The sequence below is a fragment of the Geotrypetes seraphini genome, chromosome 1 (genome assembly GCF_902459505.1).
Source record: "Geotrypetes seraphini chromosome 1, aGeoSer1.1, whole genome shotgun sequence".
In the NCBI taxonomy this organism is placed as follows: Eukaryota; Metazoa; Chordata; class Amphibia; order Gymnophiona; family Dermophiidae; genus Geotrypetes; species Geotrypetes seraphini.
Window position 1 is genome coordinate 347,642,565 of NC_047084.1, and position 27,812 is coordinate 347,670,376.

At 45.3% G+C, this 27,812-nt stretch overlaps 1 protein-coding gene across 1 annotated transcript in view; it reads left to right on the forward strand.

The window, feature by feature from the left end:
* MRPL1 (mitochondrial ribosomal protein L1) overlaps positions 1-27,812 on the forward strand; it is a 71,159-nt gene that overhangs the window by 23,862 nt on the left and 19,485 nt on the right. Inside the window, exons 5-7 of the mRNA XM_033963408.1 lie at positions 13,065-13,148; positions 13,383-13,454; positions 17,069-17,180. Coding sequence (XP_033819299.1) covers positions 13,065-13,148; positions 13,383-13,454; positions 17,069-17,180 — 268 coding nt within the window. The remainder of the gene's footprint in view (positions 1-13,064; positions 13,149-13,382; positions 13,455-17,068; positions 17,181-27,812) is intronic.

The following is a 27,812-nucleotide window of genomic DNA, read 5'->3' on the forward strand; positions in this document are numbered from 1 at the left end:
TACAGTACTGGTCACCGTACCTCAAAAAGGACATGGCAATGCTTGAGGGAGTCCAGAGAAGAGCAACTAAACTGATTAAGGGTATGGAAAACCTTACATACACTGACAGACTGAAGAAGCTGGGGCTGTTCTCCCTGGAAAAGCGGAGACTCAGAGGAGATATGATAGAGACCTTCAAGATCCTGAGGGGCATCGAAAAGGTTGACAAGGACAGATTTTTCAATTTGAAAGAAACCACAAGAACAAGGGGTCACTCGATGAAATTGAAGGGGGACAGGTTTAGAACAAACGCAAGGAAATTCTTTTTCACACAGAGGGTGGTGGACACATGGAACACCCTTCCGGAGGCCGTGATAGAAAATAGCACAGTACAGGGTTTCAAGGAAGACCTGGATAGGTTCCTGGAGGACAAAGGGATTGAGGGGTACAGATAAGAGCAGTGGAAGGTTTAGAGATAAGTGTAGAGGTAGGTATAAAATTAGTCAGGGACCGCTGCTCAGGCAATATGCCTGATGGGCTGCCGCGTGAGCGGACCGCTTGGCAGGATGGACCTCTGGTCTGCCCCGACGGAGGCGACTACTTATGTTCTTATGTTAACAGCCTGTCTCCCGAGACCTGTTCCAACAGTACCCCACTTTTATGTTCTCCCAATTCCCAATCTAGTACCAATTTCAACTGAGCTGATTGATAATACCATTCTAAATTTGGAAGGCCCCTCCCCCCCGCAACTCTAGCCGCCCACATCAAGGATTGAGATAACCTAGGAGACCTGCGTTGCCAAATAAAACTGCGCAACTCCTTCCCTATCCCCCGTAGCTCCCGGGCAGGGACCTGCACTGGTAGTGTTTGAAATAGGAACAACAGCCTTGGAAGCACATTCATTTTCACTAGCGCTATCCTGCCCCACCAGGACAACCAAAGGCCGTGCCACCTTTGCAAATCAGCTCTAATGCGACGATAAAGGGGCTGATAATTCTTCTCATAAAGTCGGGTTATATCTTTGGGGATATAAATGCCTAGATATTTAATCCCGTGAGTTGCCCATCTAAAAGGAAAACAACCCCGAATGTTCTCCACCTCAGACGGGGTGAGGGTCAAATTCAAAACTTCCGTTTTATCCAGATTGATTTTGAACCCAGAGATTCTTCCATACGATTCAAAGAGCTGTAAAAGATGTGGAATGGAGACATCAGGCCGTCCCACATAGAGTAAAATATCATCCACAAACAGCACCACCCGATGTTCCACCCCATTCAACACAATACCACACAGATCCGGATGATCCCGAATACTCATCGCCAAGGGTTCTATGGAAAGAGCAAACAATAGAGGTGAAAGCGGGCACCCTTGTCTGGTCCCTCTACAGATAGAAAAAAAATCAGTATAAGATTGATTAATACGTAGGCAAGCCCTCGGATCATTATAAAGAGCCCGAATCCATGCAATAAGTCTGGCCCAATCCCATGCGATCCAACACGTCCCAGAGAAATCCCCAGAGGACCCTGTCAAAAGCCTTGTCAGCGTCGACCGACATCAAAACCAATTTATCCGACCGGAGACCAGCTTCCCATAACAGATTAAGGGTCCTCCTAATATTATCGCTCACCTGTCTACGCTGTATGAATCCCGCCTGATCTTGGTGAATTAATGACGGCAACACCTTACCCAATCGCAAAGCAAGCACCTTAGCCAATATTTTTGCATCTAAATTCAGCAATGATATAGGGCGATACGACCCACAGGATAAGGGATCCCTCCCAGGTTTCAAAAGAATGGTCACGCCAGCCTCCCCCATTGTAGTCGGAAGGCGGGATCCCTGAGAAATCCCGTTTGCCACTCGTGCCAGTAGAGGCCCTAACTGTCTTGAGAATTGTTTATAGCAACATCCAGTGTAACCATCAAGTCCCGGCGATTTCCCGTTCTTCAACTTCCTAATCACACCCAAAATTTCCGCCAAAGTAACTGGTTCCTGTAAACAGGCTCGGTCCGATTCTGATAAACTCGATAAAGGAAGTGAGTCAAGGAAATTAGCCTGAGCCTCCAGATCCACCGGGTTCGGAGGACCATATAGATGAGAATAAAATGCCAAAAAACTCCTGTCGGATCTCCGAGTCCACCACCTTTAAGTCCCCCAGCAGAGCTCCCCGAATCCGAGTTATTGTAGCCCTGTTCTGTTTAATCTTGATATATCTAGCCAGTTGAGCACCGGTTTTATTACTATGTTCGTAAATTTGAAGTCGGAAACGTTCTCGCATCTTGTCAATATCTTCAACCTGGAGTTGGTACAGTTCATCTCTTACCCTCTGTAATTGGGCCCATACCTGTGCCTCCCGTGTCTCTTGATGAGTCCGTTCCAACAAGGACAACCTCTGACGTAATTGGAAGAATCTCTGGGTTCTTTGACGTTTATATCTAGCCCCCCATTTAATAAGTTCCCCACGAACCACTACTTTTAAGGCATCCCATAATACAGCATCGGAAACCTCCCCATTATCATTCTGATCTAAATATTCAGTTATAGTGCGTTCCACTGCTGCAATTACTGTCGGGGAGCCCAAAAGAGACTCATTAAGCCTCCAGTACTTGCGCCCTCCTTGATCCAATACACCAGTGCAAGCCACCCAGACGGGAGCATGATCTGAAATATGCATCGGCTCTATTTCAGCCCGGGAGATCCCACCCATCTGATTTCGATGAATCCACAACCCGTCCAGTCTAGTATAGGTATTTTGAGCATGAGAATAGAACGTGAACGATTTCTGGGATCCACGAAGTAAGCGCCAACAGTCTACTAAGCCTAGTGAAGACATCAATTTGCCTAACGCCTTAGCAGGACTGTTTAGTGATCTATGCCTCCTCGCCCGAGTGGTCCAATACGGGATCTGGGGGGATTAAAATCACCCCCAAGGTAGACTGCCCCTCTGACAAATGAACTCAAGGTGGATTGAAGACCCTTAAAAAAGGCAGCCTGAGCAGAGCACGGCCCATAGTTGTTAATAATGGTCAACGGATGACCCTGCAATACTCCTTGCAAGGCCAGGCAGCGCCCTTCTGTATCCCTGTACAGTATATGTGATCCATCTGAAGACCTAAGCCCTTTCGCACCAGAATGGCCAGCCCTCTCGCCCTTTTAGTGGCACCCTCTCCTTGATGTGTCCAAATCGAATCAAATTGGGGTCTTTGAAGAAGACCAGTATCACGGGGTCTCAAATGTGTCTCTTGTAGCAAACAAATATCCCATTTCATACATTTTAAATCTCGAAACACCATGCTCCTCTTACCGGGACTATTTAGCCCATTGACATTCCAGGATCCAATGAGAATCTCCGGTTCCCCATCCCCTCCACTCTGCCTAGCTAGCTCCCTCCTTCTAGCCAATCCCCTCCCACCCCCCACCCCCCTCCGATTAACCGATCCGCCCAATTTGGAATCAGCCATTATGAGAAATGTACGTCATATCAAAGAGGCTCATCTTGATTGCTGTCAAGTCTCTACAGTCACACAATCCATTCATCTCCCTCCCCCACCCTCCCAGCATATCTCAGCATTCAACCAACATGCATACTATCCCAGTACTAGAACTATAATAGGAAATATTTAAAGTTCAACCAACCCTCATACTGAAATAAAATTATGTGCAGGTTTCCATCTAAGGAAAACATCTCAGAATGAAACAGGCTAGCCAATGACTAACTCCTACCAAAAATATCATGCGGAAAGCTTGTTAAAACAGTAAACTGGAATTCTAAATGAACCGTCAGCTGTAGGTAGGAATAACAAAGAAAAGCAATACAAATGCAATGAGAGCAGTTCAATCGCCTGAAATGGATGATCGAGGACTGCCCAATTTAAAAGCAGCCAACACAGGAAATGTAAATCAAAACGATAAGACGCACCCTAAAAGATGTCTTTTTCTCCCCAATCATACAAACCACTCATCCCTCCCCCCAACCGTCCATCAGCACTCTCCATACAACAAATAGTCATGCATTCATCAAAAGTAAATAGTTAAAGTTCAACAAACCCTCATAGGGAAGTCAAATTATTAGCAGTCTGCCACCTGCCCCAGTCACCTCATAACTAACCAAGCTAGCCTAGAATTAACACCCACATGTATTATCATGTAGGAAGCTGGTTAAAACAACAAATGAGAACTCCATATAAACCAACTGTAGTAAGTAAGCATAACAGGAAAAGTCAATGCCAAGGAAAGTAGAGCAGTTCAAGTGCCTGATGTTGATGGCTGAGGAGTCTCAGATAAGGCTCCCAAGTCCCTGGTACCAGACTCATCAACCGAGCCCGGATCGCAACAGTCCACTGGCAATCGGCATCCCAAGTCCTTCAGGGCAAGCCAGGCATCCGCCAAGGAATCCACGCGGCAATGTTTCCCATTCACTGTGAGCAACAATCCAAACGGAAAGAGCCAGTGATAACGATATCCTCGGCCCGCATGAGTTGAGTCACTTCTTTAAAAGCACGACGTTTTTGGAGGGTCACAGTAGCCAGGTCCTGATATACCCCCACCGTTACTCCTTGCCAGGTAAAATTAGGATGACGCCTGGCTGCTTGAAGAATCCGTTCTTTGAGCGGAAAGTCCCCAAAGCAAGCTATGATGTCTCTGTTGCCCGTGCCCCTGGCTGGACCCAGACTCCGATGAGCTCGTTGTAAAACAATAAGACTCCTGTCCTCCCGGTCCTCTTCCAGGAGCAGGTTGGTACAAAAGTCCTTTATCACTGTTCGTGCATCTTTATACTGCTTCGTATCCGGAAAGCCCTTAAAGCGCAGATTATGGCGCCGCGATCGGTTTTCTAAATCTTCCACTTGACTCCGCAGTTCTTCTAGCTGGGACACCGCCACATGCAGCTCCGTGGAATGTTCTTGCATTGTGGATTCCACTTGAGTCACACGGCCCTCAGTCGCCGACACCCGAGTGCCCAGCTCGCTCACCTCCGAATGTATCTCAGCCAGGGCCACCCTAACATCCGAGCGTAGCCCCACCATTTCCTCCTTAAGTTCCCGAAACCACCGCTCTAGGTTCCCTTCCAGCTGCTTGTCTCCCGATTCGGCGCCGGCCATCTGAGATCCCACTTGCTTGGGCCCAAGCTGCTGCGCCATCTTGATAGGAGCCGTCGGGGATTCCAGAGCGTGCGATCTCGTTTTTACATTCACCGCTCCCAGATACTGAAATTTCATCAGCTTTTTCCTGCTCCTCATACATTCACGAATATAATGTACCAGCAAAAATACTCCCACTGAACTGTAGAGATATTTGATTAAACTGACAATGTCGAGCCCCTCCGGAGCTCGAAAATTAAGCGGCCATGCTTCTCGATGATGTCACTTCCTCCTCAAGGTTGGTATTTCTCTACGCACGGTACCTTCTTTCCTACTGAAGGTTGTGTCAGCCAGGAGGTTCGTTTACCTGCTTTTTATCCTACAGGTTCGAACAAGTAAAATGAAAATTTAAAAATGACTCAGCATACCTCCTGGCTCTGCCTGGAAAGAGAACGCAAGCACTTCTACACCCACTTCCTCCCAAGACTGATGGACTTCAGAAAGGCAGTGAAAGCCTTCCTTTTCCAATGACCCAGCCTCTGACCTGATGTGCTGCATCTATTCTAGAGAACTGTCCTCGCATCCACTCTCCCCCGATGAGACCTGCAGTCCTGAACGTGTTTCTGCCTTGCCCACCCCTATGTATAACCACTAGCTGTTATCCCTGTTCTGTTCCTTGTTGATATCTACACTTCTCCGGTCTTGTTGATACTATGTTCCTCCATGTTACCCAAGATTATGCATGTTAGCTTGCAACCCGTCCTGAGATTTCTGGGAGGATGGGATATAAATAAATAAATGAGATATTGCAGAGGCTAGATGTGCAAAGAGTTCTACTCCACTACCTTTAGGTTGTAACAATTTTTTTTTATTGACATGAAAAAATATAAGGCACGCATTAGTGAATACAGCAACAACAAACGCCAGCTCAGAGAAACAGATACATCGGCTGCATACACCAAGACAATCATACCAAAGCATGTCACAAACACCAACCCAGAAAATCTCCCACCATCTCAAGGTCCCGCCTCCCCCCAAACCTACCCCCCATCAACACCCCCCCAACCCCCCTAAGGGAGTGGAACACCGGACATAGAAAAGCACAAACCCAATTCCCCCCCCCAGGGTCTGAACTCTGATGACCCTAGGGCGACAAACCCAACTAGGCATCCCCCTCCCTCTAAGCAGAGCCCCTCCAGCCCTCTACAACCCCCCTCCCCCCCTCAAACCTCCCCCCCAAACCCCAGAGCAGAGAGACGTCGAGATCCAGAGCTGGCCAGGAGAAAGCCGCTTCAAGTCAAGGTGTTCAGGAGCAGGCCACGCCCCCTAGGAGACAAGGAGTTGACATATGGGTCCCAGATCAGCAAAAAGCTCCGCCGACGCTTAAGGGAAACCCCCACCTCCCGGGCCTCACAAAGAACCAACTCATGGAGAAGAGCCCTCAAATGCCAAAAAGACGGAGGACTCGAGGAAGTCCACTGCTGCATGATACAACGCCGGGCCAGGAGACACACCTTACGACACAGCCATCGAGCCCCCGGAAGCAAGGAACGAAAAGCTCCCGGTAAGTCCAGTACCACCTGCTCAACCGTGCCCTCTACCGACGACTCCAAAAGCGAGCTCAAATAGGAGACAACCTCAGCCCAAAAAGCCTGCGTACACCAACAAGTCCACAAAGCATGCGCAAACGTGTTCGGATCTCGACCACATTTAAAACACAGGGGAGAAGCAACACCCCCAAATTTGAATAGTTGAGCTTGGGTGATATACCCTCTATACAAAATGCGAGCATAACATTCCTGCAACACAGCTCCTTGAATTAAACGCGGCAAACCTGCCAGATTCCGGAAAACCTCCCAAGCACCAAGGTCTAAATGGAGCTCCGAGGCCCAACTATCCCGAACCCCCGGACAATGCCTAGGAGCCTCAAAAGGAAGCAAAGCCCGATATAAAGCGGACACTGAAGTCTGAAAAGGCTCCACCTGGGCATACAGATCCCTAATACGAGCCCCCAATGGGTGCTGAAGGGCAGTCCGGGAAAGCGTGAGAATATAATGTTTAACTTGACAGTAAGCGAAAGTGTCCCCCCAGCAGTGCCCCAACCGCTCCCTCAAATCCGCTAAAGTGCTCAGGTCCCCATCGATGGTCAGCAGATGTTCTACCAAATAAAATCCCAACGTTTTCCAACGACGGAAATTCGAATTGTCCGAGCCCGGTACAAAATCTGGATTGCCCATCAGGGGCAACAGCGCAGTCACCCGCGGGTCCCCCCCCCAGGCGCCGAACCAGTCCCTCCCACGCCCCACGCATGGAAGCCAAAAGAATTGAGCCCCGAACCTCCCGTGGCAAGGCCCCCCCCGGCAGGTGAAGCAAGGCAAGGAGAGAATACGGGGCGTATAGAATAGTTTCAAGCGAGGTGGGGGTATATTGAGAATCCCCAAGCAACCAATCCTTAAGATGCCGCAAAAGACATGCTAAATTATATAAACCAAAATTCGGAATACCAAGACCTCCCTGCTGCCACCCCCCCACCAAAAGATCATAACGCAACCGAGGTTTCCTCCCACGCCAACAAAACCTAGCCAAAACCCGTCTCAGGCTCCTCAAGTCCTTCTTGAGAAGACGCAGTGGGAGAATCCTGAGTACGTAAAGCCACTGGGGAAAAATGACCATGCGAATCACCGCCACACGCCCCAACAAAGAAAGGGGGAAATCTTTCCATCAATCCAACTGCTGCGACGTGCGATCCAAAAGCGCCCCGACATTCAAAGAATAAAGACGACCAAGTGAAGCTGTGAGCCGAACCCCTAGATAACAAAAGGAATCCGTCGCCCAACGCAGCGGAAAGGAAGCCCCCCAGTTAGTCCGCAGGATAGACGAAGTGGGCAAAGCCTCCGACTTCCCCAAGTTCAAACGAAGACCCGCAAAGTCCCCATACTCCTGAATCGTTTCCAATAACGCCGGCAACGAACGCTGCGGGTCCGTAAGATGAACAAAAAGATCATCTGCAAAAGCTGCCACCTTAAAGCAAATGGAACCAAAAGAAACCCCCTGCACCTCAGGAGTCGAATGAATCGCGCGTAGCAAAGGATCTAAAGTGAGAATAAACAAAAGCGGGGACAAAGGACAGCCCTGTCTCGTTCCACGGGAGATAGCAAACAACGAAGAACTGCAACCGTTCACCAGAAGGGCCGCTGTTGGAGAAGCATACAAGGCCCTCAACGCCAAAACAAAACGGCCCGCAAACCCATACTTGGCCAAGGTGGCAAATAAAAAATCCCAACGAACCCGGTCAAAAGCTTTTTCTGCATCAAAGCTGACCATAAGCGACGGCAGTTGGCGGCACGCACACAACTCCAAAGAGGCTAGAATGCGTCTCAAATTCTTCTCGACCGAACGGCCCCGCACAAACCCAACCTGAGCCTCATGAAGAAGCGCAGGAAGAACACAAGCCAACCGATTGGCCAGAACCTTAGCCAAGATCTTCACTTCGCAGTTGAGCAGAGAAATAGGGCGATAGGATTCCACCCTAGCGGGGTCACGTCCCGGCTTAGGCAGAACTATAACGTGAGCCAAGTTAAGGTAAGCCGGCATAGCCTCCGCATCCACCAGGACATTGAACATAGCCGTAAGCGGCGCGACAATTTCTTCCCGCAACAACTTATAAAATTCTGCCCGAAAACCGTCAGGGCCCGGCGCCTTCAAGGTCGGGCTCTGACGAATAACCGAATCCACCTCCTCTTCCGACAGTGGGGCATTCAGCGTTTCCAAATGGGCCGGGTCCAAACCAGGTAAATCCAAAGAATCCAAATACAGCTCCCCCGGGAGACCCTGAGTCGAAGGCTCTGCATACAGCTCAGCATAATAGTCCCGAAAAGCCTGACAAATGTCCGCATCCGCTGTAATAGGCCTGGAATCCGAAGAGGTAAGGGCTACTATTTTCTGTCTACTCTCCCTGTGAGAAATCAAACGAGCTAATAGGCGGCCACATTTGTTACCATAAGCATAAAGACGATATTTGTAATAGGCCAGGCTCTTAGCTGCCCGCTGGTGAAGTTTCTCATTCAGAGCGACCTGCACCTCCAACAAGGCCTGCCGGTTGACATCAGTGGGCTGACGTCCATACGCTCGACGAAGATTCCCCAACAACCGGGACAAACGAATAATTTCCCGATCCCGAGTCTTTTTGGCTTGCGAAACATAACTAAGAATATGCCCACGAAGAACCGCCTTAGCGGTTTCCCAAAAAAGAACAGGGTCCTCCCGGTGCTGATCATTATGATAGCAATAATCTTTCCAGCGCGCCACCAACGAATCATAGAATTTGGGATCCTGGCCGAGCCAAAGAGGATATCTCCATTGACGGGACTGCGAGGACTGCCCCGGGGGCGTCCAGTCCAGCCACACCCAAGTGTGATCTGAAATCGCGTAAGGACCAATCTCCGCTCGCTCCACCTGAGAAAAAACAGCCCGCGAAAGAAGCAAGTAGTCAATACGTGACTGCGTGGAATGCGCCCGTGACATATGAGTAAAATCTTTCTCAGTCGGGTGCAAAATCCTCCAAACATCCTCCAACTCCAACATCTGACAGAAGGAGGGGAGCCCCCTGCCGTCCTGAGCCCGGCGATTAGGGACCGCAGATGATCTATCCAGAGAGGGGTCCCAAACCGAGTTAAAATCCCCTCCCAACAACATCCACCCACCCTGATGGGGCGCAAGAATCGCCTGTAAACGCCTATAAAATCTCCGATCATACGTGTTAGGAGCATAAACACTACCCAAAAGAACCACAGACCCCGCGATCTGAGCCCTACAAAAGATATATCGGCCCTCAGAGTCAGCCCCCACAGAGTCCAGACTAGCAGCAACCCCCTTACGAACCAAGATAGCCACCCCGCATTTCCGGCTGGAGCCAGCCGCCGGCTCGCACACAGCCACCCAACCCCGCCGGAGTTTAGCATGCTCCGCCACAGTAAGGTGTGTCTCCTGTAGCAAGACAATATCAGCCTTGAGGCGTTATAAAGCTTGAAGAATTTTAGTGCGCTTCACCGGGGACGTGACCCCCCCAACATTCCAGGTCACCACTCGAACCATGGAAAAACAGAAAACAAAAACACCAAACAAAGGTGAAAAAATTCCATGGGCACTCCAGAGCACCGTCCCAGCAAGCGGGCTCCTGAGCACTGCGGTGTCCCACCAAACCAACCTCCCCCAAGCCACTCCGGATCAAAAGAGAAACCGACATCCCCCTGCACCGAATCAAAACCCCCCCACTCCAACCTCCCACCCCAACCTCCCCCCCCACCGCCCCCCAAACCCCCACCCCCCAAAAACCCCCCCAGTGCGATCCTCCAAAGAGGACCCATCACATGAAGACGCCAGCCTACCTGGACCACCCCCACTAAAAGCCCCCATGAAGCACCCTACCCCCGATACCAAGAGCAAACCCCCCCCATCCATACCCTCAAAGAGCAACAACCCAACCCCACCCGCCTCAGGGTCCCCCCCACCCATAATCTGGGAAAAGGCCACCACATGTCCAGCCCACACAAACCTTCCCCCCAAGGACCCAGCCACCCCCTCATAAACACTCAGCACTCTAACTCCCCCTTGCACTCCCCACACTCCACTACCCCCCGACCCCCCCAACCAAACTCCCAAAAACTCAGCCCCCCCGTGTCTCCCGAGCCCCCCAACAAAGTCCAATCATAGTCCAAAAATGGATCCCAACCAAGAACAAAGGCAGACAAAGGCAACCCGGGGAACAGGGCAAAAGCAGCAGCCTGCCCACCAGAGGACCGCAGAGGAAGCAGGGCACTCCCAGAGCTCCGTAAACTCCCCTCCAAGACTCCAAGCGGGGGGCAGAGGGCCCCACAGAAAATTGATGAAAAAGCGGAGGGGGGGAAAAGCCAATATCATCAAGGCTCCCCAGGTTCAAATGTCACTGCCCGCCAACAAGCAGCCGCGTCTTCCGAACAGTTGGTCAAGGGGCAGTAGATGACGGAAGGCCTCCACCGCCATCCAATTGGGCCAAGTAATCCCGGGCTGCTGCTGGGGACTCAAAGAAGCGAACCGAGCCCCCCTGGGAGACACGGAGTCGAGCAGGATACAGTAGAGCAAACCGGATCCGACGAGTGAATAAGGCTGAACAAACGGAGCTGAAGCCCCGACGCCGCTGAGCCACCTGGGGAGAATAGTCCTGAAAGCACAATACTTTACGGTTCTCATAAGTCAGCTGACGACCTCCTCTCAGCGCCTGCAGGATCGCGGACTTGTAAGCAAAGTTGAGCACTCGGATGATAACCACTCGGGGTCTGGCTTCCGCGTCCCGCCGAGTTCCAATCCTGTGGGCCCTCTCCACCCGGAAGCGACCCAGCGCAGTCGAGAGCCCCAAGGACTCTGGGATCCAGCGCTCCATGAAGGACTGCAAGTCTGACTCCACCAAAGACTCTGGGAGCCCCACAAAGCGAAGGTTATTTCTTCTGGCCCGGTTTTCCAGCTCATCCACCTTGAGCTCCAGAGCCTCCAGGCGCTGCAACTGCTGGCTCTGTGCTTGCTCCACTCCACCCACGCGGTCCTCCACCTCGCCGACCCTGCTCTGGAACTGCTCCAGGTCTCGGCCCACTCCATCCAACTTCCCCTGCAGCCGCTCCAGCTTGTCATCGAGCGGCTTGAGCCGCTTCTCCAGCACGGACTCCAAAGCCGCCGTTACCTCCGTGGTGATCTCCGCCACCCACGACGGAGAAGCGGAAGGCCCCGCTGGGCTTGTGACCGCCGCCATTTTTTCTTCAGCGAGCCGGGCGCGTTCTCTGTGCGGTCTGATTGATTTTGCCGCCATACAGCCCCGCTCGCACTCCACACCACCGGCGCCGTCTCCAAGTAGCCCCAAGCAGGGAAACAGCGGTCTGATGGGGGCGAAAAGTCAGCTAAAGTCGGGCGATTCCAGGTAGGCGGCAGGAGAGACGCGAATCACCGTCTGCTCCTGAGCATAGCGTCACGTGATCTCTACTCCACTACCTTTAAAGAACAAATGAGTCTCACCTTTCCGACCATCTTTTTGTGCTAACTAGTCAGTCTAGACTTGGCAGACCAGCTTCCAAGGCTTATATCGCCAGATGAATTTGCATGGCAATTTCATCAATCTACATTGGCTGTGGCAAACAGCTGCCTTTCTTTCAAAGCTCATTTGACTAGAAGTGTGGCACCTTCATGGGTGGAGTCACAGGCAGTTCCGCCCGAAGAGATCTGTAGAGCAGCTGCTTGGTCTACTCTCCATACCTTTACAAAGTTCTACAGAGTGGACATGACAGCTCAAGATAATTCCACTTTTGAGTTCTCAGTCTTATGGGCAAAATGATCTGTCCCTCTCTAGATGTCTAGCACTCCTTTGTACGGACTCCTGTGTACAGTATCTTAAACAGAATGACAGATTAGGTTCTTACCTGAATAATCTTGTTTCTGTTATTGTACACAGGAGTCTGTACAGCCCACCCTGTTCATTCTACAATTTGCCTTCTTTCTGCCTTGGACAACTCTATGGTCCGTAACTGGAGTTCTTCTTCCGTCAGTTGGAAGAACATGTATGATAACGTACTAAAAAAAAGTACTGAGTTATTGAGCTTTGGAGTTCCTTATATGTTAGTGCTAGTTACATACAACAAGAGGTTAGTTCTTTGATACACCTATGTTGCAAGTTCATGCTAATAATTGTTTTTTTTCATGAGTTACAGAGCAGAACAGAAATGCATGTTATTTCCGGGGAAGTTTCCCGTGCCCCTCCTCTTTTCTCTTGTTACAGTGGAGCTTTATTGCTTTGGTATAAACTGAAGAGGGAGATGTACTCCACTGGTGAAGGAAGAGGAGCTGAAAGATGTGATTGATACCCTTCTGCAAGTGGTTCATGAGCATGAATTGATCACCTAATGTACGGACTCCTGTGTATGTTAACAGAAACAAGATTATCCAGGTAAAAACCTAATCTTTCATTTTTTCTTCTTTATTGTCTTCAGAAAAAAGTGGATCCATTTGTCAGTACCATCCATCTACCCTATCCATTTATATCAGAAACAAACAAAGTCTTGGTGTTCACAGAGGTATGTGTACCTTCCTGGTCCTTTCTAAGTAATGCAAGAATCCTCTTCTGAAAGAAAAGAAAACTTCCCTTTATATACTTTCATCCTAATTTTGGTTTGTAGCTATCTCCATCCTAAGAAAATTATTGCAATAGACTTTTCTATGTAACTTTTTTTTTAAGCATTAATGGCAATATAAAGCAGATTAGAAATTTATTTGAGAGGGGTGTCATGTATTGATGTTTTGATCGACAGAATGAAACACAAGCTAAAGTTGCAGAAGACAATGGAGCTGCTTTTGTTGGAGGTGCTGAGTTGGTTAAAAAGGTATATTTTGTTATTGTCTCTCACTTTAAAAGATTTAGAAGGATTATGTTTTCTCTTCTTTTTTTGTTCATTGCTTAATACTTATGTCAGTAGCAGTAAATCAAGAATAATCAGTGCAATCCAGAATAATCTAAAGAAGAAAATCAACTGCAATTCTTTGAATTAGTCATTAATGTTTAACCCTGGATAGTACCATGAGAGTTTGCATATCATCTAAATGGGATTTCAGAGGCATACTTGCTGAACTTACAACAGCAGTGTTCTACTAAAATTGATATTTTTAATCAAACTGTTCATATGAAGGGCGATTCTGTAATTAAGTATTTGCATTTAGAACATAAGCATCGCCTCTGCTGAGTCAGACCATAGGTCCATCATGCCCAGCAGTCCGCTCCCGCGGTTTCCCCCCAGGTCAATGACCTGTAAGTGATCTATTACTCTAAAGCAGTGGTCTCAAACTTGCAGCCCGGGGGCCACATGCGGCACCCCAGGTACTATTTTGAGGCCCTCAGTATGTTTATCGTAACCACAAAAGTAAAATAAAACAGTTTCTTGATCATAAGTCTCTTTAGCTATAAATTACAATATTATTATTAAGACTTAGCCAAAAGGAAAGATTTATAAACTATAAAGAGTTTTACCTCATACAAAATTGTCATTTCTTTAATAAGACATTAACTATTTTTTCTGCGGCCCTCCATGTACCTACAAATTCAAAATGTGGCCCTGCAAAGGGTTTGAGTTTGAGACCACTGCTCTAAAACATTTGTACTGTATAGTACTCCTCTAATTGTACCCTTCAATCCCCTTTTTCTTCAGGAACTTGTCCAGTCCCATTTTGAAACCCAAAATCGTACTCTGCTCTACCACATCCTCTGGAAGCGCGTTCCAGGTGTGCACCACCCTCTGAGTGAAGAAGAACTTCCTGGCATTTGTTCTGAATCTGTCTCCCTTCAATTTTTCCAAATTTCCTCTAGTTTTTGTTGCCCCCGCCAGTCTGAAGAATCTGTCCCTCTCTACCTTCTCTATACCCTTCATGATCTTGTAAGTTTCTATCATATCCCCTCTAAGTCTCCGCTTTTCCAGGGAAAAGAGCCCCAGCTTCTCCAATCTCTCAGCATACGAAAGGTTCTCCATGCCCTTTATCATTTTTGTTGCTCTTCTCTGGACCCTCTCCAGTATCGCCCTATCCTTCTTAAGGTACGGCGACCAGTATGGAACGCAGTACTCCAGATGCAGTTGCACCATCGCCCTATACAGCGGGAGGATAACTTCCTTGCATCTGGTAGCGATACCTTTCTTGATAATGCCCAACATTCTGTTCGCCTTTTTCGAGGCCGTAGCACATTGTGCCGCCGGTTTCATTGTTCTATCCACCATAACCCCCAAGTCCCTTTCTAGGTTGCCTTCCCCCAATAATATCCCCCCCATCGTGCAATTGTACATCGGGTTTCCTTTCCCCATGTGCATGACTTTACATTTCTCTACATTGAAGCTCATCTGCCATTTATATGCCCACTCACTCAGTTTGTTCAGGTCCCTTTGAAGTTCTTTACATTCTTCAACTGTTCTAACCTTACCGGAGAGTTTTGTGTCGTCTGCAAATTTTATAATTTCGCACTTCGTCCCTGCTTCCAGGTCATTAATAAATATATTGAACAGAAGCGGTCCCAGCACTGACCCCTACGGGACACCACTCGTGACACCTTTCCAGTCTAAGCATATAATATTAACACTTACCCATGAAAGTGTCAGTAAGGCACCTAAGCACTCTTCAGTAAGGGCACAGCTAACAGATATTATGTAAATACAAGGGGAGGCATACACTAGAGCTTGACTGAAACCAAGATCTTCCATTTCCACCAAAACTGAATCTGCAACCAAATTGGCTACTCAGTATTGGTAGAAGCTGAAAACAAAACTGGCCTCGCCTCCAAAAGCCCCCATTCCTTTCCTCCACCTGTCCAAAAAGTGCTCCCCCTCCTAGGGTGTGAGTTCAAATCCTGCCCTGCTCATTGTGACCATGGGCAAGTCACTTAATCCCCCAATGCCCCAGGTACATTAGATAGTGTGAACCTACCAGGACAGATAGGGAAAAATGCTTGAATAATTTGTAATCCGCATAGAATTGTAGGATATGCGGAATATAAATAAATAAAATAAAAATAAGACCATTGATTATTTGTCGAGTGCACAAGAATTACAATAAACTGTTAAGATTAGCGGTAGTTTAAAAAAACTGTGAGGTGGAACGACACCTAAACTTTGTTTCAAGTAAAATTTTGTGTGTGTTTCATTTTTTCATAAAGGAATAAAATTAGTCTTGTGGACAAACGAAAAGTGTTAATCAATAATTTTTGGACAATCCTAATGCACATACAGCAGAATACTTACAGGAAGTATCAGCAAAAGCTATAATAAAGTGTGAACAAAAATTCAAATGTCTAGTACACAGTTTAGTCACAAACAATGCTGCAAATGTATCCAAGATGAGAAGAAATTTAGAAGACTATGAAGAGAATACCAAGCTAATAACAAATGGTTGCAGTGCTGATTTGATGCACCTCCTAGCTAAAGACTTCAGTGTCCCAGAAATAAGACTAATGTTGTTGAAATTGCTAACTACTTCCATAATAATCATTTAGCAGCAGCAGCTCTGAACAGAATGGGTGACACCAAGCGAATGCTCCCTGTAGTGGACTGTTGTGAGCAATATGTCAAGAACTGGCCTATTCTGATGATATGTGGTTGTATTAAGATTATACCAGCAAGAATGAGTCTGTAGAAAGCCATGATTTAAATCGAGTCTTTATGACAAGTGATTTAAATGTATTTGATTTATCAAATCCACCCTGGGGAGCAACGTCTTTAAAGAAGTTTAAATCTCCTGCCGCCAATGATGTATGTTTTGTTCCTATTCATAGTATCACTGATTGACTGTTGCTTTCCTTTCCAAAGAATTGTAGTTCTGTTTCCTAATGTGTATCTCGTTTTTAGACTGTACACCGCCTTGTTCTGTATTACTATTAAAAGCAGTATAGCAAATCTCCTAAATAAATAAATTAATTAAATATTTTGCTTTACCTTTTTGTAAAGTGCTTTCAATGGTTGCCAGGAGGGTGGTATATTTATAAACTTTCAGCACTCGCAATTTTGATTATTTGCGTTTTTTAACATGCTGGCTCCTCCCCCCAAATTATTTCATCCATGAGTACTGATAAAAATTGGCGCATTTTTCCCAGCACTTTTTACATGCACAGAGAAAATCACTGTTTCCCAGCTTTCACAGAGAAAATCGCTCCTTACCAGCGTGCACAGAGAAAATTGCTGAATAATTTTTTTATATGGTATTTGCGGTTTCATCTTTTTTAACAGAAAACCGCGAATAACATGAAAAAGTTATTTGCGGTTTTTTTTGTATCCGTGGTTCTGTTCATCCCTAATCACCGCAAATACAAAGGGAGAAGTGTAAAATTTTATATTTAGATGCCTATTCTGACATGAGAAAAGGGGGTAGCTTCTGAAACTAATCAATAAACATTCAAAATTAGTCCAAGAAAAATGTATTGTTTTCATTTCTTTGTTTTTATTAACCACATTTTTGTGATTTGCAGATTTTGGATGACGAGATCCAAGCAGACTTCTATGTAGCTGTTCCAGGGATTCTGCCTAAGCTGGATCCTTTGAAGAACAAATTAAGAAAGAAATTTCCAAAGAATAAAAGGGGTAGGTATGCCTTAGTTTTATCAAATGTGTACTTCTCTATGGTTTGCAAGTAGTGCTGCATGCAGTCCGTATATACTCAAATATAAGTCTATCCGAGTATAAATCGAACCCCCCTTTTTCCCCAAAAAAGGAGGAAAAATGGTTGACTTGAATATAAGTCGGGCAGCTTAATATTCAAGTGTCCTGCCCCATCAGGCTCTGCACCCAGCCCCCTTCCTTCCTACCCTCTCTTGTCAGGCTCTGCACCCAGCACACCACTATCCTCCCCTCCCCTGTCAGGCTCTGCACTCTCCCTCCCAGGTTCTGTCCTCTGTCCTCCCCCCCGCCCTATCTTCCTACCGCTGCCGATCTAGTGGAGGTGCAACAGGTCCTCTGCCGATGATTGGTGGAGGTGCAGCGGGCAGGAGCAAGCTTTCTGAACTCCTGCCCCGCTGCTAATTGGCTGCACGGATCCACTTAGTCCAAATCAGCGGCACAAGCAGCAGCGCAATTTGGCGCTGCTTCTCGGCCCTGAGTGGCTTCCTTACTGGCTCCCTTATTATGTTTTAAGTGTTTAAATGAAAGTTTGTTGGAAAGAGAGCAGGTGTGTAAGGAAATCCAAGAGGATCTGGTGAAATACTTCAAAATTAATGAGCATGGGGAGGTGGGGAAGTAGAGAAGTAGAGAGTGTGGGAGAGAATGAGGATAGGGGAAGGGGATTCTAAATTGATTCCTATAGCTAGCCATCTCAAGAAAGAGAAATTAAAGAAAGAGGAGGGATTGAGGCAAAAAATAAAATGGGTAGAAATTGAGTATAAGAGCACCCTTTCAGAGAAGGCATTGCAAATGCTTCAGAGGATAAAGAGGGAGTGCTAATACTAAAGGCATAACAAATGGGACATGCATGAGCTAGTAAATGATTTTTTTGAAGAGGGTAATAAAGTGAGTAGATTATTAACAAACTGAAGAAGATAACTGCTAGAGAATCACGAATTAAGTAGGGGATATATATCAGAAGGATGAGTAAATATAGCACTGCCTTCAGCTTTTTTTATGAAAAGTTTTATATGGTGGCAAGGAGAGTACCCAAGAGAGGGAAGAAGTAATCTGCTACTTAAGGTTGAGCTGCTCAGGCTAGACAAAAAAAGGGAGTGGTGGCTGGATAGGGAAATAACTGACAGCGATATGTAATTTTTTAAAAAAAAAATTCAAGAATATTATTACGCTAAGTGGGTGGACCTGTTCAATGGGATTTGGGAGGGGGAGGCAGGGGGCATTTTGGAATCCAATTGAAAAAGGCAGGGGTCACTATATTATCAAAGCTGGGAAAAGACCAAACTTCACCCCCCTCCCCCTTTTTACAAAGCCATGTGACAAAAGCCCCTTTAAATCCCTATGGGCTTCAGGACCGTTACCGCAGTGGCAGCCATTAGTGCTGCTTTATAAAAGGGGAGGGAGGCAGTGTAGTTCTTACAGGCCATTCTCTTTGAATATGACTATAAAAAAGGCTATTGACTTTCATCATTGGCTTAGCGCATGGGAGTCAGACCAGCTTTAAGCTTGGACAGTATTTTGGGGATAACATTAGAAATGCCCTAAATAGGAAAAGGTTCTATCAATATTGGTGGTCATAGACCCTGAGAAGGTGCTGAACCAAGTAAATTGGAAGTTTATGCTTTATATGATGATGAAAATGGAGTTTGGGGAGAAGTTTTATAGGATGAATTCCCAAAAGGTATTATAATCCAAAGGCAGAATAAGGGTAATTCTTACATTTACTCAGGAGTTCGTACATTAAAGTATTTAATCCATTCTCACAAACCGGGTTTTGGAGAAGTCTCACTAACAACTTTTAGCACCTCCCATATTGCCAGTGGAGTGGAGTTCCCCCTTCAATTTTTCCTTCTGCAAGCGAACTGTGCAGAGGTGTTCTGATCTGCTTTGCTTAGTTTTTCTTATTTTCAGTTATAAGTTTGTTTTTTCTGAGGCTTTGATATCCTGAGGCCCCTTATTTGGGGATTCTGTACCTGGGAAAGAATGCAGGTTCCACGGAGTTGGACTGCAGCTCGCATGGCAAACCTTCAGGTGGACCTGTAGAGGCAGCCTGCTGTGTGCCATTTCAGGGCTCAGGGTTCATTTCCTTGGAAGCCAGCTTCTGAATTTTTCAAAGGCTTGAACGCAGGCTGTGGGTGCCCTGCGTAAGAACCCTCGGGGTATCATGGAGCCAGCTGAGTATTTGCTTCTCCCCTCCTGCAAGTTGCATTCTTCTGAGGTTCCATGCGGTGGAGGTCGGGGTTGATGCATCTGGCAGCCCAAAGATTTCCTGGTTTGGAGTCGTGTATTTGAAGTTTCTGAGGCAGAAAGTCCTTTCCATCAATCTAGCTGGGGGGGGGGTCCAAAAATTTCATTTTTTGAAGGTTTCTGGGGTCAGAAGGTTTTGAAGGTTTCACACCTCCAAAACCCCTATTTCAAGGTTTATTTTTCTAAAATGCCTCCATGGGCTGTTTTTGGTGTGATTTTTCTGGTAGCGGCCATCTTGGATTTTAAACAATCTTTTTTTTTTTTTTTTTTTTCTGAAGCCCCTATCTGCATGAACACTCCTTGGTTTTTACAAAAATTGACAGGGATGGACTCCTCGGGGTATGTTGACACCATTTCATGTGAAGTTTGGCAGAGTATACATTGCACACAAGGGAGGAGCAAGAGCCTTGAGCTTAGCCACATCCATGTTCTCCAGCCAGAAAATGTGCCGCTGCTAGTCCAGGGAGCGTCTTCGCTTCCTGTGATTTCTCCACAGATAAAGGGAGTGTGTGGCACAACATGTAGATCTACAGCCTCAGCACCCTGAGGTTGTGGATTCAAATCACATGCTGCTTTCTTGTGATTCAAGTTTCAAGTTTTATTAGGATTTTATATACCGCCTATCAAGGTTATCTTAGCGGTTTTTACAATCAGGTACTCAACCATTTTCCCTATCTGTTCCGGTGGGCTCACAATCTATCTAACGTACCTTGTGATCTTTGGCAAGTAACTTAATCCTGTACCAATACCTCCAGAGAATCAATTTCAATTCTGTTTATGTGTCTTTACTTCAATCTGCTTAAACATCAATTTACTCAATGAGGAAAAGAGCCTCAGAACCCCGTATGCTGCTGATATTGTATTAAGCAGACATACTAGAAAGGGTAAAAACCTCACTGGCTCAAAAACCTCCTATCCCGACCTAATTATTAATAATGTGAACTTTAGTAGGTGTCTTTACATCTGCTACTCAAATTCTTACAGTACTCTCCCCAGAAATTTTTTCCAGCTGGGTGGCATGAAAAAGTAGCCGGGTAGGGCGGGATGGGGAAATTTGGTGGTGGGGAAAATTAAATGTGTACTATTTTTATTAGTTAATTATTATTATTTTCCAATGCTCAATATGACTTCCTTTTTTAAGGTTTGACACTTGTGTCAGAATATTTTTACTAAATTTAAGAAGTATCCAATTCTAGAAGTGAATAATTAGATATTCTCCCTCTTTCAAATGGTATAGAGGTTTAAAAAAGAGAAATGTGTTAATGAAGTCATTAGGTTCAATCTAGCCATTTATTTTCTGCATGAATTTAAACAACTAAAAAAAAAAGGTAAATATAGCTCATCCAGTCATACAAGAAACGGCTCTACAGCACCTCTAATAATGTTTTGATCACTAGGTTCTTTCTTGAGGTCTCACTGAGAATATGAAATAGATGAGATCCCCACTTCCAGACCTCTTCCACATAATTTATGGAGAGGTGTTACTGAGCCTTGAAGGAGACTTGTGTGATTGCACTACAGCAAAACAAAAAAGTAGCAGATAAAGATCAAAAGTGAGAGCTTGGGCAAAACAGTTTAGGTAAAGATGCAGGTAATAATTAGCAATGTATTAAAAATATTTTGGTTTTATTTGCTTATACTGTTATAAGCTGCTTGATGTTAATACAACTTTAATTTAATTCTTTATAGTGTGTGTGTGTGGGGGGGGGGGGACGGGACAACACCTGCATCAACAGTAAAGTTAGAATAGAGTCATTAAATCCAGTGGCGTACCTAGTATATAAGACAGCCAGTGCTGATCATTTTTTAACAACCCCCTCCTCTATATAAAAAAAGTTATTTTTAGTAATAATCCATGAGTCACACAACAAGGGTGAACCTTGGAAAAGGCAGCATCTTAAACACTGCAGTGAGCACTAGAATACCAACACACGCATTGTAAAACTAAACAAGCCAGATCCTGCACAGTCAATTGATCCTGTACAGTCGATGCTAAGAGAAAGCCATGTCCTTTTCATACACACAGAACACAGATACACCCTCGCCCGATATGGAATAATCACAAACTAAAAATAGAAATATGTAGACAAAAGTTAAACTGAACCAAGAAACCAGACTCTGCATACAATGCAACACCACAGAAACAGTGACACGTCCCCTAATACTGTGCAAAATATAAAAACAGCAGATGTAAATTTGAAAAAACTGCTACATAACAAATCACCACCTTACAAATTAACAAATAGAAATAAAACAAATAAATAATGAGAAATAAGAAAATACCATTTTTCAATTAGCTTTCAGAGGCCAAATCTTGCTTCAGGACAGTACAGTATACTGCTGTTATAATATCCTGTCCTGACCTGAGGAAAGGGGTTTAGTCCCTCCAAAATTGCCTTATTTCCATTTCCTATTTATAAACTGTAGTCAATACAGTAACAATACTACTTGATTCTATGTAAAGCAACAACAAAAATTTTTTTAACTTTTTGTTGTTTCTGCTTTAATCATCTTCTCTTCGCTCTCTTCTTTCTATTCAGAGTTTGCCCTCGCTCCCTTCCATGCAACATCTGTCCTCTCTCTTCCCCTTCCACCCAGCCTCTGCCCTCTCTCCCCTTTCCATCTACTGTCCACCCTCTCTCTACCCCTTGCATCCACTGTCCACCCTCTCTTCCCTTTCCATCCAGTGTCCGCCCTCTCTCTGTTCCATATGGCATCTTCCTTCTTTCTATGTCCCTTCAATAAACTATATATCCTGTGCCCTTTCTCTCTTTTGTACATTATTCATTTCAGCTTCATTTTTTGTCTCCACCCCCTCCCCTATGCTCTGGCATCTCTCTCTTCTCCTTTCCTTCCTTCCCACTCCACCCCATGGTCTGGCATCTCTATCTCCTTCCCTTCTCTCCCCCATGCCCTGGCATCTCTCTCCTCTCCTATCTCTCCCTCTCCCTCCTTCTCTGGCATCTCTTCTCCTTCCTTTCTCTCATTCCTTCCTTTCACCTAGTCTAGCATCTGTCTCCTCCCCCTCCCCCCATATGCCCTGACATCTCTTCTCCTCCCTCCATGGTCTGGTAGCTCCTTTCCTTTCCCTCCCTCCCATGGTCTTGGCATCTCTTTCCTCTCCTCTCCGTTCCCTGGTCTTCCTTCTCCTCGCTCCCCTCTCTCTCTCCAATTGGGTGCAGCAGCAGCAGCTTTTCTCTTCCCCCTCCCCCTCCCCAATTGGGTGCAGCAGCAGCACTTCTTTTCCCATCCCTTCCCCCAATTGGGTGCAGCAGGAGCATTTCTCTTCCCATCCCTCCCATCTCACACACCTGTCGGCAGAGTTGCTACAGACTAAGGCAAGTTGTAAGCTTCCCTTCATCCCACCATAAGTCAGCGACGGAGGGAAGCTTACAACTTGCTGCTCGTGCTTGCTTTAGGCCTTCCTCATTGCTGGGTCCTGCCTTCAAGGAAACAGAAAGTAGGCAGGACCCGGCAACGAGGAAGGCCCAAAGCAAGCAAGAGCAGCAAGTTGTAAGCTTCCCTCCATTGCTGACCTGTCTCCCGCCTTAGCCTATAGCGAACTCATACTCCGGGGCTCTAACGTGTGCGTGCCGGCTTCCCTTCCCTTCTCTAACCCTCCCCCTCAGGACATAACTTCCGGTTTTAGAGGGAAGAAAATGGGAAGCCGGCACAGATACTTTAAAGCCCTGGAACATGGGTTCAAGTCGTGTGCTGGTGTTTAAAAAAAAAAAGTCAGGCAGGAGTCAAACACTTTTGGCGGCGATTCATGCCAGTGAGAGGGTTTTAAAAAAAATGTTGAGCAGCCAGGGTAGCAGCAGGATTCGCGATCGAGATGACAGCCAGGCGGTCATCCTGGCTAAAAGGCCCTAGGGAGAACACTGCCTTAATAATAGCTGTCCAAATCGTTCAAAAAACTTTGTGATTGCAATTGCAAAAAACTAATCTGGATTGGGACTTTTGAATATTCTCTGTTTGTGCTGTCTCTGCCCAGTCTTGTTCTTGCCGACAAGAGCTAGCAGGCATTTTGCATTACTGCTGCGTCAGGGCAACGGACTTACTTGGAGTGTTTTCACTCGCTCTAGCAAAGCGAGTGATCTTTGCCAGAATGAGCGAGTGAGAGTCAGTAAGAAATGAAGTGACTGGTCCTCAGCAGTCGCTTCACTTCGGATCAGCAAGCCCAATCGGTCTTCCTTCTTCTATTGAGTGAATCACATCCCTGCCTACTTTGTGTGCTGTTTCCCCTCATTTGCATGCACGAAACGGAATCAGATCGGCACAGAGGTTAGTGAATCAGGTCGGAGGGAAATCGAGTCGCAAAAGGGTCGCAAACCGATCGGTACACGATCAGTTTGCTTAGTGAATCTAACCCTATGAGGTATGTTAGGAGAGAGAGATGGAGGTAATAATGTCAGGATATATTTAATGTATATTGGACCATCAAAGACACTCATACTGTGAATATGATCTCTCTGATGAAGTTAGAGGAATATTGGGGGGGGGGATTAATAGGGTCTGGCATTCCTAATGGCGATTTCCATTATGGTACACATAAGCAATTAAGAGAGTTGACAATGCAGAAGGGGGAGAGAATCTTTTTTTTTTCTTTCCTGGGGTTTAATTGGTTCTGTTCTTTTCGTAGGGAAAAAAAAGCAATGAAATAGAAGGGTTGTTATCGTCATTCTATTAAAACTGTTTATTCTTTGATGGTCAAGTTTCAAGTTTATTAAAAAGAATTTTATACCGCTTATTCAATTTTCTAGGCAGTGTACAGCAATAATAAGAGATATCTTTAAAAGAAACAAAACAAATTAGAGTTAAAATATTATACAAAACAATGTTAGGTTAGTAGACATTTACAAAAAACACATATACTAATTACACACAATTGGGAAAGAAGGACTGAACTACAATATTTGAATAAAGCACACTTAGGGGTAAAACAATAGGTAGGGAAAGGGACTGTAGTTGATTTAGTCCTAAGAAGGACAGTTTTATCCAAAAGCATCCTCAAAGCTCTATATTGCTTTGTTGAAGATTCCATTTGTAAATGATTAGGCAATGAATTCCAAAGGGAGGGTGCAGTGACGGTGACATTATTGTATCTCAATGTATTAATTAGTTTTAAAGATAGTACAACTATGAGATTTTGTGATACAGAGCGAAGAGATTTAGCGGGATAATAGGGAGTAAGGAGTCTATCAATAAACTCTGGTTGACTGTGTGAACGAGTTGTAAAGGTTAATAGTAGAATTTTATAACTAATTCTATGTTCAACAGGCAGCCAATGAGCATCGATTAAAAGGGGAGAGTCATGGTCGTATTTCTTTGCTCCATAAATGATCTTAATAGCAGTATTTTGTACTATCTGTAGGCATCTTATTTCCTTTTTGATAATGCCCTTATAGAGGGCATTACAGTAATCTATACAAGAAATTACCAAAGAATGGATTAATGTATTCAGGGATGATAAGTCTAATAGTTTGGATAGAGAACGTATCATTCTAAGATGGTGGAAACATTTCTGAACCACCATACTAATGTGATTGTGATAGGAGAATTTGCAGTCAAAAGTAACTCCCAATAGCTTTAGATTAAGTACAACTTTAATTGGGAGGGATTCAAATTTCAAAGGGGCCTGAAGAGTTATTCCCTCTTTAAAGGGAAAAATCATTAGCTTAGATTAATTGATGTTGAGTGATAACCTATTTGAATCTAACCACAGTTTGATTTTTCAAGTTTTTGGTTGATGGAAGCAACGTCCCCGATGTTATTTAGATTGATGGGGTGGATTAGTTGCACATCATCGGCGTAAGCAAAGGTGATGAAGCCAATAGATTGGCCCACCGTCAAAAGAGGGGACAAAAAGTGGTGACAGGATAGAACCTTGCGGGATTCCATGTTTAGTGGAAGAAGGTTCAGATGATGAATTGTTAAAAATGACCTTGGATGATCTTTCGGAAAAGTAAGAGGTGAACCAGTCCATGACTTGACCTGTTACACCTATTTCATGAAGACGGGATAGTAATAAACTATGATCGATGGTATCGAAAGCAGAAGAAAGATCTAGGGAAATGAGCAGAACTGATTGGTGATGGTCAAGATGGTAAACTATTTTTGTAGATAAGCCTAGCAAGGAAAGTTCAGTGGAGTGGTGGTGGCGAAAGCCAGTTTGATTAGGGTGTAGAACTTTTGTTTTCTCAATGAAATTGGATATTTGATGGAAAACAATTTTTTCAGTGAGTTTAGCTAAAAATGGTATATTAGCTATGGGACGATAAGTTAGACATGTCTTTAATGCTAGATGTATGATCCTTAACGATTGGATGAATGATTGATTGTTTCCAAGATTTGGGTAGGGAACCTGATGATAGGCTAGAGTTGACCAAATCTTTGATATATGGACCAAAAATAGAAAAGAATCGTTTTAAGAGAAAAGGAGAAATGAACTCTGAGCTGGTCTCTTTTATATTGAGTGAATTAAAACATCTTTGTATTTCTTGTAAAGTTGGGAGGGTGAAACGAGAACATTTGAAAAAAGACAAATTAGAAGTAGTAGAATCAGTGAAGTCTTTAACGCTGCTAGGGATAAGAATTTGTGAAAAAGTCTCCCTAATTCTTTGTACTTTATCTGCAAAGTAAGTAGCAAGGGCTTGTGCCGACGGTGTTTGATTGATTTTGTTTCTTTCTTTCTTCTTCGAAGTTAGAGATTTGACTATTGGTCTCTTTGTTAATGGTTTCCTTATATAAAAATAAAACTAAAAAAATAGAGTCATAATCTGTAGGTGCTCTCAACTGTGAAATACGATGACTAAGTACAGATTTTGTTTCAGGAAGAGCTTCTGGCTCTGCCCTTAGGCATATGTCCCTCTTAATCACCCCTTAAAGCACCCAGCAGCATATTGGCTTGATGGTTTGAAACCTCTTGTTGCTTCTAGGAGAAAGAAAACAATTCCGAGTAATAAGGGAAAACTACAGCTACTACGCAACATATCTGCAAAGTGATCTTTAAATTAAGAGGCTGACTGGATTTCAGTTTATTATGGTGCCAAAACTGGTTCAAAGTCTGTTTTCGGGCCCGGTTTTGGTTTCAGCCCAAAAGTTATTTTAATTTACAGCTGTTTTTTTCAGTTTCAGTCAAAAATAACTGGGGGATAATATTTAGCCCACAGCAATCAGTGTTTTCTTTAAACACTGACAGCTGCAGGCAGAATTAGCTCCAGATATTCAGTGCCTGGCTACGTCTGGACACCAGCATTGAATGTCAAGGGCTAATTTCAGTAGGGCTGGCTGCTGGAGTTTATGCAGGTCCTGACTGATATTCAGCTGAGGCCCACATAAGATTGAATATTGGCCAGGGCACGCATAACTATTAAAAATGTGCATGGAGTCCTGGGAGTCCTCTTCCCCCAGCCCATGACATTCTGGGGGGACGTTGGGGGTTCTAATTATTGCAAGCTGGGTTGAGGGAGAAGGGAAACAGGTAGGCGAGAAGGGGGTTCCCAGGGCTCAAGGCACCTTTTTAATAGTTATGTGGGTTCAGTGCCAGCCCTTTTAATCTGACCTTGTTCAGCCACTTAGCTATGATGGTCCCAGTACTGAATTTTGCAAGCACCCACATAACTTCCAGCTCCTCTCCAACACCACTTACTATACTGCCTCTGACCTGACAGATATCACTCCTCTAATGCACTCTACTCATGACTCCGCTCTCTTCCCAGATGCTCATACCCACTACTTTTGCTCAAAAATACAGGGTAGGCCATGGAAAAATAGCCTGCCTGTAATATCGGTGCCACGTTCTTGGGGGAAGGCTGTATCCCCTTGCTCTCTCTCTCTGGTGATATGGTGTTGCCCCGTGTACAGTGTTCTGGCTTTATTTTGCCTTCCTATTCAGTCCTTCTGTGCACATCACGTCAGAAAGATGGTGTTCTCACTGGAACAGCGAATAGTGATTGTGGAAGGCTATGTGCGAAGCGGATCGATTAAGGAAATGCAGGAGACCTGTCCCCCAGCACTGATGTCTAAGTCTTCATCTTAAGTTTCTAGCTGATCTCTACACAGAGCTAGTAGACATGCTAAATAAAGGGGAGTTTCCCAAAGAAAGAGGCCACATCATTATCAGACAATGATACCCAGATCCAAGAAAAGGATCTGAGTATCATTGTAGACAATATGATGAAACCTTCCGCCCAATGTACGGCAGCAGCCAAAAAAGCAAACAGGATGCTCGGAGTTATTAAAAAAGACTAAGAATGCCCCTGTATCGCTCCATGGTGCAACCTCATTTGGAGTATTGTGTTCAATTCTGGTCTCTTTATCTCAAGAAAGATATAGTGGTGCTAGAAAAGG